Genomic DNA, 20,248 nt, shown 5'->3' with positions numbered 1-20,248 from the left:
TGATCATATAATGCTTCAATCACATTTAATTTATTTAAAAAATAATATTTGATAGTGTCGTAATTTAAAAGAGAGAAGAACTTTTCCCCTCCAAAACTCTATCCAAATATACCCCAATAAATATCATCACTAGTTCAATACAAGCCTACAACACTTGTTCAAAAAAAAAATACAAGCCTACAACAATAGTTTGTGTTTTATATGATCTAACAGTTTAATAGGAGCTCTAGACTTTGCTGATAACTCAAATACAAAAAACAAAGATTTGCATTTAAAAAAAAAATGTCTTTAAAACGATTAGCAGTGAAATCCACGAGCTTAAGTCAGAGTCCCTCAATCACATGAGCTTAAGTCAGATTCCCTCAATCACTCAAAGAAGATAGATTCATACACATCCGGGGGGGAAGGAAATCCATGAGGCTAAGAGGCTTTCTTGGGAGGCGTCATGTTAAAAAGAAGGAATACAACTGCTTTGATGGTACTGATCTTGAACAGCGAAAAAGTGAGAATATATACCAACAAACCTGTACAACATAAAGTCGAGTTATTACAGAAATGTTGCGACACCAATTTGTACATGAACAAAATATTTAGAATTTGAAAGAAATCTTTACCAGTTTGAAGACTGGGAAAATCAACATCAAAACTGCTTGTTCCCCGATTATTAAAATATTGGATAACCTACAGAAGAGACTCCATACAATCATAAGGGCATTTCTGAGGAAACAGTGAACTATCAACAATAAACTTATGTAGCAATGCATATGTTGTAGCTGAACTACAATGAAGACATATAGTTATCAGTTTCGGATAGCTAGGACTGTTCAAAAAACTTAAAAAGTGAACCGAACCGCAAAAGCTAATCAAACTGCACTAAAATTAACAGAACCATTTCCATGTGTTACGAGACGAACCTATGTTTTGAACACAGTTCACTAACCTGAACTGAACCCAAATAACAGTACTCGAACTGCATAACACTCAATTATTTTCAACTTTCATCAACAGTTCATTTTCAAAACTCAATCACATTACTAATCATATTTCTCATTTTCAAGAGTCCTAAATGGTTATGAACCTTCTATTCTTCACAATCATCTTCAGGAATCATTCTTCGAGTTAAGAACTCATTTCTAAATTGTGTGAACCTTCATCAAGTTTGAACCCTAAATCAAGTTCTAAAATCAGCCTCCATTTACGAAGTTCCGCAATTGCGCTACATTTACAAAGTTCTGCAAAAGCACCACAAACTCATTCATCACGTCACCAACTCGTTTTTGCAACTGCACCACCATTTCATTCGGGAACTCGTTTCTGCAACCACACCATTTATAAATTTCAGATCCCGCTTACGCGTTTCTACTATTAACTGATACTTCGTTTAAGCGCCTTTGTTGAACTTGCTTTTGCATCTTCGTTTCTTTGTTGAACTCGTTTCAGCATCTTAATTTCATCGGTGAACTAATTTCATTCTGCATCTTTGTTTTTTTTGTTGAACTCGTTTCTACATTTCTTTGTTTCTTCAAATTGCATTACTTTCCATCACCCATGTGCTGCATTAGATTTTCCTTTTTTTTATTTTTTTGTAAATACTGTAACAGCCCCCAGGAACTAGATCATATTTTTTTTCTAAAGGTTGACAGTTTATTCAGTTCAGAAAGGTTGCAAAGATGCAACAGTTCAGTTTGGAAAAACAGAATCTGGTGCACCTAACCATAAACACAGTTTGGTTTGAGACAAATTATAAATGGTTCAGTTCGGTTTTACTGAAACTTTTTGACAGTTTGGTTTATGAAGAAAACTAAACCATGAACAGCTCTAATCTAATCATATTACAGGCGAGTACATCAGTACACTAAATGAATTGCATCTGCCGTACTATATGCATGCATAGTGATGAGGGTATGAAAATGTCAATAGTTTGATCACAGGTTTTGACATGTTGCCAGCAATACGCTATACTGACTGGTCAGTGGCCGCTACTGGAAGTCTGTAGTTGAGTGTTTACTGTGGCAGAGCTGTATGTGTCCACTATAGAGGCCTAAATCGCCGCCATTTGTGGTTGCGACGGCTGCTAAATGCTTATAAAAAACTTGTTTTAATATCCATTTTTCCGGGTTTGATTGTTGTTGCTCACTTCATTAATTTTGATTAATCTTTTAATTTTTCAGCATTTGTATATATAATATTAATATTAATATATGCATAAAAAAACTTAGTGATTTTCCCGTCTTGCATTATCCCACTATAGTGCTTTACTGCTTTTGAGGTCAGCAGCTCCACTGATTGCACGTTTATATCAGCTGTGTCGATGTGGGATTTGGGTTGTTTGAAATGCAACGAACACTTTAAAGAGTCGAAGGCATGGGAAGAGGAGTATAAAGAGAAAAACAAAAAAAAAAAAAACACTTCTATGATTGATCTCCCATATCCTGTAAAAGAAAGCTTTGCTGAAAGGAGGGAGTATCAAACAATTTATATTTTTACCCTGGTAGAGAACTAGAATAAGCAGCTTAGACAGCAAAAGAACAAGAGCCATGAGGCAGAGGAGCATGCTACCAAAGAAGGAAAAAATAGATACATATCAAGGTCTCTTTCCAAGAACAGCACACACCCCTTCACTGGGATCGAACCGAGTACCTCATAGTCAAATTAGGAACTTCCAACCAAAAGATCTCACGTGAGAGGGTGAAGATACATAGCAAGGTGAAGATGACTAATATTAAATAAGAATAAGAATTATAATGCAGCAAAAGAAAAACAAAAACAATTATAAATGGGTTATTTGTTCATGACTTCAAAAATCGCACTGAAAATTCATTTCAGATGCTTTCTTAGTCATGTTTCTATTGAATGTTTCTAAAGCATTTTCTTATAAAACTTCAGTGAATTATTGACATGTTTACCTTCAGCAGGGAATACTGGTTAGCAAGAGTAGCAGTGAAGAGAAGCAATGCTAGGGAAGATAAAACGGCATATAATCTCAATAAACTCGACCGGCTTCGTCTTCTACCTTTCACAAAATTGGCAGAGATATCTCAATTTAAAGAATTGTATAAAAAAACTCAATAAAATAATAAAATTCCAGGTATAGCAACCTATATCGGCAGTGATCAGCAAAACAACACTAGCAATAACAGAAGAAATGGCAACTCTATTCGGTGTATCCTCTTTTGTTCCTGGTAAAAATGCAAATATCACTCCTATTAACAGAAACAAAGCCTGCATAGCACAATTTAAAATTTCAAATCCATATCAGATAAAAATAAAGATGGCACTGGCAGCAGATACAGTATACAGATTCGGTATTTGTCGTCATAAATTCTAAAAGCTAAAAATAACATTATTACATGGCTATGAACATCAAACAAACAAAGAGACTACAAAATTAACAAAATCAAGAATATTACAACACAAAACTACTTCTAGCTGGCTACCGAAACTCCCTTAGTACGATAATTCCTTATATGCATTTAAATGTAGCTTGAGGAGCAGCACCAAATAGTTTAACCATATTGAACTTTTTATAATAACTTGTAACCATTCTTCGTTGAATATAACCAAGCAACAAGTATTCGAGTTAATCCAATTAGTACTGTCTAGTCTTCGCAAATATGTCAAAGTATATTCCAATGCAAGAAAATAAACATGCATTGTACAGTTTCTGTAGCACGAAAAAGACACAGCTAATTAACAAGTTTTTACACGTTTTCTTGAAAGGTGAGGAACCAAATGAACCAATAAAGACCTGTCCTGTCCAGTAACATCAGCTAGAAGTCTTTTCTAACTTAAGACTGTCAAGTAACAGGCTAATACTAAAAACACTAAATCCTCAAAATGGTCTCTGAAAAAAAATATCACTTTGGTCCTTAAGAATCTCAAATATGGATCAAACTATTATAACTTTTAAAGATAAATTTTAGGGACATTTTCGGCCTTGTTAGGGATAAATTTGACCACATTTAAGATTCTTAACAACAACAACCAAGCTCTATCCCACTAAGTGGGGTCAGCTACATGAATCAAACGACACCATAGTGTTTTATCAAAAACCATGTCTTTCTCCAGCTTATTAATCTCTATATCCCCCTAAATAGTTTCTCTTGCAGAACTCTTATAGTTTTTCTAGGTCTTCCCCTACCTCTAGTGATTTGACTCCACTCCATCCGATCTACTCTCCTTACTACACAATCCACATGTCTTCTCTATACATGTCCAAACCACCTAAATCTAGTTTCTACCATCTTTCCTACCCCAACTCTCTCTAATGTTGTCATATCTAATTTTATCTCGTCTAGTCTTACCCACGTCAAACGCAACATCCTCATCTCAGTCATGCTTAACTTATGTTCGTGCTGGTTCTTTACCGTCCAGCATTGTCCCGTACAACATTGTCGGTTTTACCGCTGTCCCAATAATTTAAGATTCTTAATGACCAAATATATATTATTCATTTCTTAGGGACCAAATAAGTCTCCATGTATTTTTTTTTTTCTTCCATTGGAGGTAATCATGTTGGACACTATATGTGAATATCTCTCCCAGCCAGGATACGGACATTGTTTCGCGACGTTGTCGGAGTCTAACCCAATAATTTAAAAGAAAAATTAAATAAAAAATCAATGGTACCTCGATGATAAATAACACAGAGAGACGTTTCTTCCCCTTTGCAACAAGTTGATACCCTAATTAACAAAAGATAAAAAGGAATTAAGGAAAATTTGATAGAAAAAAGGGATTAATTAGGGGTTTTGGAGAATGGAAGTACAGGTACTGACTTGAATCAACAACCATACGGTAGGAATAATCAGAACCGTCGGTTCCTGAAGGTCTTCCCAACGGTGATTTTCTTTGTTGCATTGTTCTTCTTCTTCTTCTTTGTTTTCACTTTTCAGCAAAGAAACTGAAAACTTCTAATGAAACGGAAGTTCCAACACAAAGGGGGTTGTGTCTTCTGCGTTTTGCGTCAAAGGGTAACAACATTACATCTCTCCTAATATAAGAAAATAGTGAATTATGGAGTAAATACGCAATTACCCGAAATTGTAAGTTTCATCAATTACCCCTTTGAAATTAACAAAACTTCAATTACTCTCCTAAATTGCACAACGTTAATCAATTTACCCCTCCCTCAAATTCTTCTGTTAATCAACATTACATTTTGCAAATACCCCCTAAAATTTTGCACTTATGTACAAAATGTCCCTTGAACTTTAAAATTTATATTTTTTCTTCTTATACTTACTCAAAAGATGGCAGCATCCTTCAAAATGGAAATGAAGGCTCCTTAGCAGATGCTTGTGACACGAACAACTACCAATTTGTAAACATAGCTTTTCTATCCACTTTGGCAATGGCCAAAATCTATAACTAAACCTTGCAGGCCATTGTAATCCATGATCCATCCACAAATTGTTGCACAAACTTTAGTAAAGATATCCAAACTTGTCAAAGCAAAGGCATCAACTCGTTTTTGATATTGAAGCTGGTGATGGTCAATATTGGGATGAACTTGCAAAAGCACTTGATGGGTTTAGTTCACAGAAGAAAGTTTATTTGTCTGCAGCACCACAATGTCCTTACCCTGAAGCTTATTTGGATTCAGCTATTAATACTGGTTTATTTGATTATGTTTGGGTTCAGTTTTATAATAATCCTCAATGTCAATACTCAAATGGAAACACTAACAATCTTGTTAATGCTTGGAATCAATGGACTTCAAAGTCAAGCTGAACAAGTGTTTTTATGTGTTCCTGCAAATGCTGCTTCTGCTCCAAGTGGTGGTTTTATTCCAAGTGGTGTTTTGAGTCAAGGATAAAAAAAAAAATTAAATTTTCAAATTTGGGAGGCATTTTGCACATAAGAGCAAAACTTAGGGGGTATTTGCAAAACGTTATGTTGACTAACAGAAGAATTTGATGGAGGGGGTAAATTGATTAACGTTATGCAATTTCAGAAGGGTAATTGAAGTTTTGTTAATTTCAGGGAGTAATTGACGAAACTTACAATTTCGAAGGGGAGAGGGAGGTAATTGCCCGTTTACTCCAGTATTATTTGGAAAACTATATTTTGCCCTTATTTGTTTTCATGCCACATCACCAATTGAGTGGGTAAATTGAGTCTAAAATTTACCTTTTTTAACTACTAGTGATGTCATCAAACTATATTTACTTTTTCAACTAACCACTTTGATTTTGTGTTTTGCAGCAAAATTGCAATTTATTCTTTATCAAGCTAATGATAAGAAGATAAAGAACGAGCCGCATACAGCCGCTGCATCCTCTGAAATTGTGTGATTTGCTAAAAGTAGCTCAATACTATGCTCCATTATATCTCTACATTATGAAATTGTGCGATTAGCTTCAATTATATCTCTACTTGTCCCACATTGTATGTTTTTATATCTGGAAAATGACATAAAATCCATTGTATCAATTGGTTTTTGTTGCTAAGAAAAACATTCAATTTATTCAATGACATATGACCGAGCAGTGTATGTAAATGCAAAGACATAATGAATAATAGATTATATATAAGCACCCGATCAAGAGTATTACATTGTGTTCCTGTCTAACTAAACATAATCTCAATATTAAGAGATAATTAATTACCTATAGTTGAAGTAACTAATACAAAGATGAAGATTGGAGAAGGAAGAACATCTAAAAGCTTGAATCCAAGCTCCAAATGGCTTCCGATGGTGAAGAACAACTTCTCTTTTTGTTTCTCCCGCTAAAGATAGCCTAGATATGTCTACAATGATAAATAATTCTTATTTACAAGTCTATTTATAAGTGACAGAAAAGTGCAGTTTCGTTTGATGAATTCTTGCTCGATCAGCGAATCAAGGTTTTATGGAAATGTCAATTTGTCTTGGAAAGTCATTAAATTGTCGTACTTCGCTAGGTGCAATGTTGCTCGTCTAGTTAATCTGCTCTTGCTTCCTCCATGGGACTCCTCGCTTTCAGCTCACTCCTACTTGCCTGGAAAATATTCTAGCCCATAAAAACTGGAACTTGTTTGACTTTTCTCGCATCAAATTTGTCGTGGCTCTCCCAACGAATTGACTTGTACTCAGATTCTTTATTGCTTTGAAAATAAAGTTAAAAACCTACTAAATGTGATGGAAACTAGGTAATAGTAACTTACTTGCTTAAATATTATATTCAAAAACAAGTTAACAAGTCTTATGAAAATTAACATAATTTTGGCACTTATCATGATTGTTGTATTCTCCCCATATATGCGAGAACATATATCGGTTTAAGTGAGTCCCTTATAAGTACTAACAGCTGGTGCATATAAGATAATACGAGGATATGCTCAGTGTAATGGAACCCGAGGTAGATGGAAGTACCATTCGGTTTGTGTGAAGCCTATGAATTTAGGAACAAATAGGTAGATATGCAAATGTTGGTTACGCTTTGTGTAACACCCGTTTTACCAACGTAAAAATTTCATAACAATTATCAGAGTTTTTCATCACAAAACGGAATGTCACAAAATCATAAATGGAATAAATTAATATTTATCCTTCGAAATTCAATCAACAATTAATTAATACTTTGCAGCGGAATTATTCATCATCTAAAATAGTCTTTGGCACGAAGGTCTCAACATAAAATCTCATAAATACTTAGTTCAACAATAATTCTTAAAGGTTTCATAAAGTAATTCGTTAAAACATCACAACTTAACAATTTGACTTAACAATGCATCTAGACTCGACTATGCAACTCTTAACGTCTTAAACCATCTTTGATCATCATGAAAATGCAAATGCATGTGGTACCAATCTATGGCATAAGCTGTAACGTCCTCCTTTTTATTTAATTATTTTAATTAATTTTAGAATATATTTATATATTTATATGATGTATATGAGGGATATATGATTTGTTGAGATTAGATGTCTTTTTATAATTTAGTTAATATATTTTGTTGAGTGATATTTTGTTATGTTATATGTTGGTATTTACTAACATAATATATTTGTTAATTGTTATATATATATATATATATATGTGTGTGTGTGTGTGTGTGTGTGTGTGTGTGTGTGTGTGTGTGTGTATGTGTGTGTGTTATTTGGTGTATTATTATATATTTAGTAGAGAGATATTATTTATTAGAATATGAGGATTATTAGTGTGAGTGGATTTGGGGGTTAGAATAGAAAGAAGAATAAGTTGTTGGGCATGACTAGATTTGGGAAGAATATTTTAGTATTATAAATAGAGAAGCTTAGGTTGGAAAGAGTTTACCTTAAACCGCTTTTTGGAAAAGAGAAGAACAAGAAAGAAGAGAAGAGAAGAGAAAATTCAAGAGAAGAGGAGAATACCTTAGGAAAGAAGAACGTTGCTGCTGATCTAGGAATTAATCTAAGGTGAGGGTGAGACTATCTTGCATTAATATTAAGTTGTTAAATCATTAGATTACATCTAACAAGTTGGGGAGAGTTTGTGAGAATTTGAGAATTAGGGTTTTGAGAGAGATTTGATGATTTAGATTATGAAAATTTGTTGAATTAATGTAGAAATTGTGTACAGACCTTAGATAATCCATAAGATGATTATTGGAAGTAGTTTTGAGGTTAGCACCATGAGATTAGGTGAAACTTGAAGAAAATCTGCATTCTGCCCGAATTTTGATATTAAAACTGGTATTGATCGGTGCGGAATTGGTCTTAGGTCTAAACACGAAAGTTGTAGGTATGGATGTTAACTTTCTAATGCCGTTGGTCTCAGGTCAAAACGGTTTATAGAACTTGAGTTATGGTCAAATTACTGCACGTAGATCACAGTAAATTTTTATGGACTTTCAGCACAATTTTTCCGAATTTAAAATGAAAACTGGTATTGATCGGTGCGGAATTGGTCTTAGGTGTAAACACGAAAGTTGTAGGTATGGATGTTAGCTTTCTAATGCCGTTGGTCTCACGTCAAAACAATTTATAGAACTTGAGTTATGGTCAAATTACTGCACATAGGTCACTGAATTTTTATGGACTTTCAGCACAACTTTTCCGAATTTAAAATGAAAGCTGGTATTGATCGGTACAAAATTGGTCTTAGGCGTAAACATGAAAGTTTTAGATAATTTTGTTAGATTTCTAGTGGCTTTTGTTTGACGTGAAAATGATGTTTGGTCTTTGAGTTATGATGAAAATACTACAGGGAGGTCTTAGCAAAATTGTACGGTGACATCATTCTCTGTTTCATGTTTTTGCGTTTTGTTCATATGTTTCTGTTTTGAATTGATCTTTGTTGTAAACATGAAAGTTGTTGATATTTGTGATATCTTTCCAGTAGCTTTGGTTTGACATGAAAATATATTGTGGATAATTTATTATGTTTTTACAAAGATACATAGTGAATTATTGTCGATGTTTAAATACGATGTTATATGAAGTTGTTTATGATTGATGAATATGATGTTTTAAGATGTTGTTTATTATCATTTGATATTGTTATATTATGATATGACGCGAATTATCTATGTGATCCATATGTTGTCAAGATGCTAAGATGTTAAGACGTTAAGATGATAAGAGTTGTCAAGTCGTCGAGTCGTTATGAAGTCATCAAGTTGTTAAGATGTTATGTTGTCAAGATGTCAAGAAGTTAGGATGTCATAGATGTTCATGAAGTTGTTTAAGCTGTACGAAAGTTTTGTCGTTGCATTAGAGTTGTGTCGTTGCATAGTCAGAGATGGGGGCTCAATGCTCAACAGGTCCTTTATGACAATGCCCGACAGGTCCTTTATGACCTTAGAGATGGGGGCTTAATGCCCGACAGGTCCTTTATGACCTTAGAGAAGAGGGCTTAATGCCCTGGTGGTACCACATGCATAATGAAGATGTCTAAGATGATTTAAGATGATTTGAGAAGTAGAAGTTGCATAGTCGAGTCGAAGTTGTTAAGATGTTGAGATGTCAAGTTGTCAAGTTGTTAAGATGTCAAGTTGATAAGTTATTAATGAAGTGCTATGATGAATGAAGACGAATGATTTATGATAAGATGTTACGTGAGTTATAATTATATTGATATATGAAGTTGATTACGAATTTGATTATGAAGTTGTTTTCGGTAATGCTATGTTTTGATAATAATACTTATGTGAAATTACATGATGATTCTTATGATTATATTTGATATTAGGTGTTGATGCTTATAAATAATGTTTGATGAAATGTAGTGACGTTTGTGATTAATATTGATGCTATGTGATGATTGTTGGAGACTATTATTTGATGTTATATGATGATGTTAAGATTAGTAATTGATAATATATGAAGATGTTTATGATTAGTATTAAGATAGTTTTACGACCAATATAAGAAGATAATGACACTAGTTAAGGAAGTTTTAGTTGTTAGATATGATTAATGAATTATAAGATGTTTAAGTTGTTGAATGTACTTTATATGATTTATATGCTTAATATTATTGTTTGAGAAATCTCACCCCTCTGCTTGGAAATGTTGCTCTTCGTATGGGTAACTTGCAGATAACCAGGATTAGTTGCGGCCGTGAGTGGACTCCTCACAAGTGTGTCTTAGGTGCTCTGATACGTAACGAGATGGGATTATGTCTTCTATTTCTATTCCTTACGTATTACTTATGGATTTTTATGAATAAATGTTGAACAAGACTTATGAGATTTTTATGTTGAGGCCTGCGTGCCAAAGATTATTTTTATTGTTGAACTAATTTCCGCTGTGAAGTTTTGAATTACTTATGTTAAATGATTTTGAAGAATAAATTGTTATTCATTCAGTTTATGAATTTTTAAGAAGTGTAGCATTCCGTTTAAAGTGAAATACTCTGATTTTTAATTATGAAATTTTTTTTACGTTGGGAAAACGGGGTGTTACATAAGCCCTCATCGTCGTTGAGCATAAATATACTCCTAGGGCATAAGCCCTCATCGTCTTTGAGCAAAAGCTCCTAGGGCATGAGCCCTCGTCTTTGGTTTAGCAAAAGCTCCAGGGCATGAGCCCTCATTTTTAAATGAGTATGCATGGACTCAACATCTTACGTCTTAGAACTTCATGAACATCTTATAACTTCTTGACTTAGACCGACACCTACATCTTAAATAAGACTCAGCAATATATGCAGCATATAAATAATTCATCTCATATCAGCATCATAATACAACAGCATCAAATGATAATCAACAACATCTTAAACATCGCATCAACATAAGCATCATAATTAACACATATAGTGCATAAATAACAATATCACATCTTTATATACCCATCTTTAAATCACACATCTTCAAATAACACATCTTTATATAAGACATTTTTAAACACACATCTTCAAATAACAGCACATCTTTATACGACTCGACAAATACACATATTTAAATAGCACCATCATCAAATATAACATCGTTAAATAACACATCAATTACACATCATCAAATAATTCATATAAATTATTTACACATCAAGAAAATATATGAAAAATATATAGTAAAAATGAAGACTAGAATTCTTCCACAAAATAATGTAGTATGATACCGTGAACCAATTAATTAAGAAGAGCTAGATAAAGGTGTTAATTAATATGTAATTCCAAATGTCACTAGTTGGGTCACGTGAACACATATAAATAAGCCAAGTCTTACCCATAAATTTTATCTGACCTAAACCTTAACTAAATGCCTATGTCTAAAACGGCCTCGCACTAAATTTGAAGGTACGTTCAATATTATATATCTATGAGTGTACCTACAAAAAATCAATATTCTTTTGTTTGTGAAACCAAACTGACCATATATATCTGAGGGTGGGATTTAGCATGGGAAAGAGAAGTTGTTTCCTACCATGGGAAAGTATTTGTTGGCCATCAGATTAAAGAGGATCACTAATCTTATTATAATCTGCACACACTATATCTTTCCCAACTTTGTCTTCAACCTCACAATCATTTCTCTCTCCTCCATAACTCACCAACCCACCACCAGCTGCCTAAATTACAAGATCAAACCAACTATGGATATCATTTCAACAGCTTGAATCACACAAAGTGCACTCAACATTTTATTCTCTCTTTCTATATTTTTTTAATTCAAGTTTCAGTGACAAATGGGTCACTATTTTTCTCTAAATTGACCATTGATTTTAGTTTGTGTTCCTTAACGAAGCTCACAGTTTGTAAATTATAGGAAAATGAATGAGTTCAGTTTTAGCTTTTCAGAACAAAAGTTCAATTTTAACTTAGATCTACACAAGTTACTCCCTTCACTCTTGAGTTCTCTCTTGTTTTTTATTCAATGATATTTAATTATTGTGTGGATTGCTCAATGGGTTCGGTATGAATATGAGTTCATGTGGACTTCATGATTATTTTCTTTATATTCATCCAGGAAATAAAATAAGCCAACAGAATTATGAATTAATGAATAGAACAAGGAAATAAAACAAGTTTTTGGTGGGTTTTTCAATTGACGAAACAAGAAGGAAGAGAGACCGGTCCATATAAAGAAGGAAGAACAAGAAAAGAAAAAAGGAAGAGAGATTGGTACTTATTATTGTAAAAAATGACAATCATTATTGAAGAGAGATTAGTGGAACATTTGGAGAAGAAAAGAACCATAATAATGGAACACTGATACTAAGATTGTTTTTTCCTTTTCGGGTGTGTGAAAGGATGAATATGATTGCAGAAAAAATCTAGTGTGGGTGGTCTATCATAAAGCTATGCTCATCATATGATCTGATGGTTAAAAAACAACTTTCCCATGGTGGGAAACAACTAGCCTTTCCCAGGCTAAATCCCACCATATCTGAGTCCTTATGTACTCGACGGGATTACCTAACTCTAGTCACTTTCAACTATTCTAAATTCTGGGGTGCACGTGTATATGCTAAATCAAAAACTCACAAGGTAATCCAATCTTATATTGCAATTCAACCGAAAACTCAATAAATAATGTAGGCTTAGCTTCAGTTCTCTAAGAGTAAGCTTAACTTCAATTCCTCTAACCGAACACCAATAAGTTTGACACCACAGTTAAATCATGAATTTAACATAACTAAAACATAAATTTAGAGATAATCACATACCCTATATCATAGCAAGATTATAGAACACGAATTTAACAGGAAATCATCAAAGATCATGAAGGATAAGGAAGGAAACACAACCCTTCACTACATATATGTTCATACAACCCTTATGGTGAATAGAGACTCCCCCATACAAACTCATCCTAAAGCATGTTAGATGCAATCTAATGATTCACAAACCTAATATCAGTGAAAGATAGTCTCACCATTACCTTAGATTAATTGACAACAAGGTTCTACAGACTTCTCCTTCTCTGACTCTTCTCTTCTCTTCGTTTCTCCTCTTTCTCAAGGTTTCTCCTCTTTCTCCCAAAAACAGTTTGCACCTAGTCCTTATTTTCTAACTCTACTCTCCTCTTTATATATAAATCCCAACCTACTTATTTTCTCTTAATTCCAATTCTGCCCCAAAGCCTCATTATTCTAAATAATTATATTTTTCCACTAAATATATTCTTCCACTAAATATATTCTTCCACTAAATATATTTATACACCAGATAACATATATATTTCTACTCAAAATAACAAATATATTTCTACACCAGCTAACATATATATTTCTACACAAAATAACAAATATATTATACTAATAAATATCAACATATAACATAACAAAATATCACTCAAAAAATATATCAACTAAATTATAAAAAAGACATCTAATCTCAATAAAATAAATAAGTAATAAAATAGGGCGTTACACTTTGAGGCGGCAGAGTGCGTAGGCCCAATGTTTATATACGAGGTGGCTCCTATTATATATGTTGTTGATGTCGTTATCATGTCTTACACATCACTTGAGATGGCATTGCTAACAGGGTGGTTTAGGAGTTTGGATTCTTTATCAAGCCATGTGTCCTATCCCGATGCTTACCTCAATGAACCTGTCTTGACTTATCATACGGGCCTTCATGTCTTAATTTTTTGAGTATTACTTTTCCCACCCTATATCTTTCCTCGCGCGCCCTATTTTTTTCCAATTTTACCCTTGGTCCGGATTACATACTCCGGAACGTATTGTTAGTATTCTTCAGATGTTTCCGGATTTTAAAATCCAGAATAGTATTTTAGCAGAACTTTTGCAATTTTAAGCTCTACAATTCGTAAAATAAAATCCGAATAAAATAAAAAACAGAAATAAAAAGACACAAACATAAAAACAACTCATTTTATTAATATATGAACAATACATTACAATAATTTTCAAGCTTTTTAAGCTTATTACATAAGATCCTAAATCTATTTCTAATCTCCTAAGAACCTAATTATAATCTCCTAAGAGCCTAACCACTGCTATGTGATAGGACATAGCAGTAGCTTGGCTATTGGAGGAAAACCGGAGGAGGGGGGAAGAGGAGGGCGGGAAGAAGAAACCAATGCCCTTGAGGGAGGTGGGGGGTGCTCAGACTTACGCCCAGACAGGCGAAGCTAAGAACCACACTGACCCACATGACCCTCAGAAGAACCGCCCTTCGTTGCAGCGTGGTTCCATCCTCATTGACCGTTCATACAAACCCTGAAAGTTTTCAACGAGGCCCTTATCTATGAAAGACCAACGATGGAAAACCATGGTTGTAGAAGGAAGAAGAGGAGGAGAGGATGATGTGAGAAATGGTGGGGTTTGGAAGGGTATTTATAGGGAGAGGTGGGTGAAAAATGGTTGGGAAGCCATAAATGCAGTCAAAAAACGTGGTAAAACACGTTTTTTTGACTTGACCACTGTCAAAAACGTGTGGTGCAGACCACCGGCCATAACACTAACGCGGTCCGGAAAATACAATCCGGAATTCACCTTTGGTTTCCGGGTTTTATTTTCCGGATTAATGCGATTATGGTGTGAACGAGGGAAAAGTTGGCACTTCTTTGTAGGGCTAAGGACATTCTGGAATGTATAATCCGGAATGATTCAGCACTTTTGAAAGAGAGCCATTAATGTTGGTTTGGACGGTTACAACCACTAACACGTTTTCATTGACTGTATTAATGACATAGGACTTGTTTAAGGCTATAAATAGGCTTCCATCTTCAACAAATACCTCCATTCTTCACTTCACCTCTTATCTTCAATTTTCTTCAAACGTTTTTAGTTTTTTAGGGGTATCGGTGGTGTCATGGTCATTGTTGACCGTTCCTATGAACCCTGCAATAGCATTTCAGCTTGTGTGGGGTTCATATAACGGTCAACAGAGACCCTTGACATCAAAGAAAGACACAAAATATTCATATCGTTTTTGTTCGGATTTAATTTTCCGGAAATCTCTTCACCTCTTTTCTTCAATTTTCTTCAAATATTTTTAGTTTTTTAGGGGTGTCGGTGGTGTCATGGTCATTGTTGACCGTTCATATGAACCCTGCAATAGCATTTCAGCTTGTGTGGGGTTCATATAACGGTCAACAGAGACTCTTGACATCAAAGAAAGACACAAAAAAGCGCACAACATCTGGTCTGGATTTTATTTTCCGGAAGTAACTAACAATCTGGTTCGGAAAACATAATCCGGACCAGGGGTATTTTTGAAATTTTTGCAGGGCGCGCGAGAAGACAGTAGGGTGGGAAAAGTAAATCTCTAATTTTTTTAACCTTGATATTTGACGACCCATTGGATAATTGAGTCCAATATTTCAGGCCTATAGCATTAAACTAATAGTTACATACAAATAATAAACTAAACAAAAACATTAACACAAAACTCATGTTATATATTGATCCATTAGCCTTTTTAGGGGTAGGTTTAGTGTTATCTTTAAAGCCTTAACACAAAACAAACTTTTACAAAAGCTAATATGATGAGCCTGAATTTTAAAAATGTCAGGCCTTAAAATAAATTCTCTGACAGGAAATGCGTGAAAATCACATTTTAATTTGTTAAACTCAACTTGACTTATTTATGCAGAGCCTTACCTGACACAACCTATTCACATTCATACACACTGCATATGTAATGTCTCTTAGTAAGATATTTCGTTCGTTCCCTTTTAGGCGTCAAATTTTTTTTCTCTTCCAAATCACACTGAGCCATCGTGATTACGATAAATACAATGTGATACTCCAAATATCAACTTATAACAAGGATCACATCGGGAATGAAATTACATAGGTGCATGAAATTTCTAAAAGTATTAATTGATAAATCTCTCTTATTCTTTATATGGTGATTTGATTATAAAATTAAAGTCAACTGAAAGTATTCAAATATTGGGATGTAGCGCATGAGTACCATGGTTTGAAATGTCATCGTGAAAAAGTAATATGATGATTTGTTTCATGAATTGTGTGCGCACCTGCATACAAAACGTGTCTTAGATACGCCCTCTGTTTTTCTTTATGTATCCGTTTTTTTGACTTTTTTTCATTTTTAAAAGTTAAAGTAATATTAATAATTTGTTGGTCAAAATTATCCTTAACTATCTATAAGCGAGGGATAAAAAAAGTCAACAAGATATATGTTACATTGATAAACATACGACGACAATTATTTTAAAACGGATAAAGTAATATAAATAAAAAGAGACTATAATTATGTCCACTTTTACAAATCTCTCTGGGAGACACAAATTGTCTATAGTAGAAGTTTCGTGCAGTTACACGCAATAATGAATTTAAATCATTAATTTCACATCATACGGTTTAAATCGCACAACTATTACATTAATTTTGAACGATCTCAACAATTGATTTAGATCAGATGGTTGATATGCATTTGAGAATCAAGTTTGGGATTGATGTAACATGCATTCATCATATACTTTCCACGTGTTCCATACTTCATCATCCATTTATAAATAGTTGCTTTTATTCTCATCCATGTCGCTCATTTCCAACACTCACACCTCTTTCCCTCACTCCCAACTCAACCAATGGCTTCTCTGTTTTCTCCCATTGTCTCCCCCACCCGCTTTTCCCCCAAAACTTACATTTATATCCATACTCCTAGTGGCATAATACCCTTTCCAGTGCACGCAACCGTTCTGGTACTCTTCTATTTTCCTTCATGTCTCCGTTCATTTTCAATCACTATATTTTTTTATCGTCAATTAATTATGATTTTTCGTTCTAAAATTGATCTCAAAGGTTTCAGCGTCCCCAGTTCTAAAAGAAATGGTAACGTCCAACGGTAACGTTAAAATATGTGGTGTTCCAACCAATGCAGCCATCGCCTTTGTACATTTCATCTACACTTCCAGGTCAGTAATAGTGAAATTAAATAACTACTCATTTTTACGTAGAAAAGAAAATTGAATTAACAAATTTTTTGGTCTAAATACATCAATTTTCGGTTACTCAATTTTCTGTCATATTTAGAACAAAGAGAGTAGTATTATACTTTTTTCCCACTCATCCACTTGACAAAAAAAGACAATGGTGACCCTAAGAATTGATTGGGACTATGCAGGTGCAGCAGGGAGGATATGAAAAATTATGGAATACACCTTCTCGTACTCTCGCACGTCTTTGCAATGCCCAAACTAAAGCAAAGGTGCATTGTTGACTTGATCCAATTCATGACCACGGGGAATGTGGTGGACGTGTTGCACTTGGCTAAGCTTTGTGATGCACCAAATCTCTACTTCAAGTGTGTCAAGTTAGTTACCAATAATTTTGAAGCGGTGAAGGAAACAGAGGGGTGGAAATTATTGCATAAACATGACCCTTGGCTCGAAGTTGACATCATCCGTCTCAACAAAGAACGAGAATCGGTAAATAATAATCATTTTATTAAAATTCAGTAATTATATTTTATTTATATATTTCTTTAATAAGTTGGTGATCGGGTGAAACAGAGGAAGAAGAGAGGAAATAAACATAGGGAGGAACAAAAGTTGTTTGTGCAATTAAGTGAAGCTGTACAATGTTTGGAGCATATATGTACAGAAGGTTGCACCAACGTGGCATCATATGATGTGGAGATTACGGGGAGGCCGTGTACTAAATTCTCCACATGTCAAGCTTTGCAGGGGTTGATCAAACACTTTACCACATGTAATAGGAGACTCGAGAGAGGGTGTAGGTGTTGTAAGTCTATGTGGCAACTACTTAGACTGCACTCTTGCATTTGCTTTAACCAAGATGCATGCAAGGTTCCTCTTTGCAGGTATGCGAAACAATAATTAAAATTATGCATTTTTTCATTACATTTTTTCATATAAAAAAAAGGAAAAACAAATAATAACTACAGCTGGTCTTTGTCATATAATTTTTTTTTATATTTTATTTATATGTTTTTTGTGCTTAGTATTGTTATTAATCGTTATTATTTTGGATAAAGTATTTATATTAGTTTTTATTCTTTTTGTACAAAGTGTTGTTATTATTATTATTTTTGTTAAGTAGCAATTGACTAATTGAGGAATATAATGGTTTTTCATGTGATCAATTAAATTAAAGTGAATATGCAAACAAATTAACCTTTGAAATTAACCATCAATGGGTATATCATACAAAGAAATACATGTAGCTAACTACTAACGTGGCATATTTTTACATTCGTTGGGTGCACAAAGTGACAAAACCAACACGGTACGTATACATTATATGGTAATTGCATCTGTCTTCAATATCGTGAGCATGCATGCATGCCAAACATTTTAGTGAGTTAGTCATTGACTAATTATTTGTCTTAATTCTTGTAGTTACTAGTTTTCATTTAGGGTATTTGGTTAATAAAGCTATATTTACGGAAATGTGACAGGAAATATCAATTGATAGCTGAGAAAGAGAACAAGGAAGGTGATACGAGGTGGAAACAAATAGTGGGGAAAGTAGCATCAACCATAGCCATGTCTTCCTTACAATTGCTAAGGACAAGGAGAGATGAGGTAATTCGGAATACTAGAGTAGAGGAAGAGGAAGATCAGTCAAGAGAGTCTTCTAATTGGTGGACAAATGCAATTGCATGTTTTCGGTGTATCTAATTATTGTTGTTTTGTCTTTGTCAAAAAAAAAAATTATTGTTGTTTTGTAATGAGTTTCGGGTACTCTCTGTGTTTGTTTAGTACTCCCTCCGTTTCAAAATACATGTCCAAGTCAACCACTTCACATATGTCAATGCACAATTTTGACCGTTAATATCTTTAATTATCTAAAGTAAAAAATTATAAAAATTTAATATTTTGAAAATATTTGTCGAGACAAATCAAACAACTTCTTACATGCTAATATTTGTATTTATACATTAGTTAAAAAGTATGGTCAAAGTAAGTCAAGTGAATAGTGCACATTGCAAAAATTGGACATGTATTTTGAAACGGAGGGAGTATAACTTTGCTTGTAAAAAAATAAGTTAAGAGTCTCATATTTGATGAGATAGGATTTGAAAACAATCATGTGGTTAGATGTTTTCGTATTAAATTGGGGATATTGTTATGTATTATATAGATAGATTGCTTTTCTTTTTTACTAGTAGTTGCTCGTCTTGATAATGCCTTTTGCGTACCTTTCTCTATCTTTTTCATTTCTTAGGAGGATATAATAATGTAAGGATTTGATAAATTAATGAGAAATGGTTTCTATCAAAAAAAAAAAAGGCTTAAATATGTTATTCGTCCCTGCAAATAGGGGTCGCTTAAAATTTCGTCCTTGCAATCGCTAATCCTTTTTTTTTGCCCCTGCAAAGTTTAATCAGTTAAAAATTCGTCCCTTGACCCAGTTAATGACTGCCACGTCATCAAAATTACCATAATGGCATGGGAATTGACGAAAATACCCCTGGGCTAAATTTTTTTTTCCTTCAAAAAATTTTTTTTTTTCAAAATTTTGAAAATTCTTTTTTAAATTAAAAAAATCTGAAAAAATAATTAAAAGTCAAAAAAAAATTGTTAAAATTAAAACTGAAAAATTTTCGGGAAAAAATAGTAAAAAAAATTCGGGAAAAAATTGAATTTTTTTTTGAAGGAAAAAAAAACAAAAAAAAATAAGCCAGGGGTATTTTCGTCAATTCCCATGCCATTTTGTTAATTTGATGACGTGGCAGTCATTAACTTGGTCAAGGGACGAATTTTTAACTGATTAAACTTTGCAGGGGCAAAAAAAAAGGATTAGCGATTGCAAGGATGAAATTTTAAGCGACCCCTATTTGCAGGGACGAATAACATATTTAAGCCAAAAAAAAAAAAAAAGGATAAATGCCAAGTTGAGGCGTTACTGAGTGATTTGTCATTTTGTTTA

General features: G+C 33.6%; 1 protein-coding gene and 2 pseudogenes across 2 annotated transcripts; 2 read left to right on the top strand and 1 right to left on the bottom strand.

Annotated features, from left to right (window-relative positions):
* LOC146940245 (uncharacterized) lies at positions 1-5,016 on the bottom strand. Its single transcript, XM_085753925.1, has 6 exons — positions 4,779-5,016; positions 4,630-4,685; positions 3,099-3,222; positions 2,907-3,013; positions 615-681; positions 1-524 (listed from the first exon to the last, which is right to left on the bottom strand). Exons 1-6 carry the CDS (start codon positions 4,858-4,860, stop codon positions 421-423), a joined length of 540 nt encoding a protein of 179 aa, XP_085610051.1. The 5' UTR covers positions 4,861-5,016; the 3' UTR covers positions 1-420.
* LOC146940244 (acidic endochitinase-like) lies at positions 5,017-5,818 on the top strand (annotated as a pseudogene).
* An 11,070-nt stretch (positions 5,819-16,888) lies between these two features.
* On the top strand, positions 16,889-19,341 carry LOC146940243 (BTB/POZ and TAZ domain-containing protein 1-like; annotated as a pseudogene). Its single transcript, XR_015033487.1, has 5 exons — positions 16,889-17,055; positions 17,156-17,268; positions 17,478-17,781; positions 17,866-18,176; positions 18,774-19,341. The product of XR_015033487.1 is annotated as a BTB/POZ and TAZ domain-containing protein 1-like (transcript).
* The last annotated feature ends 907 nt before the right edge of the window (positions 19,342-20,248 follow it).

The sequence above is a fragment of the Medicago sativa genome, chromosome 3, assembly GCF_051527215.1.
Source record: "Medicago sativa cultivar Bolivia chromosome 3, Bolivia_mono, whole genome shotgun sequence".
Classification (NCBI taxonomy): Eukaryota; Viridiplantae; Streptophyta; class Magnoliopsida; order Fabales; family Fabaceae; genus Medicago; species Medicago sativa.
The sequence above is the reverse complement of the archived record's forward strand: the minus strand, read 5'-3'. Positions and strand labels throughout refer to the sequence as shown.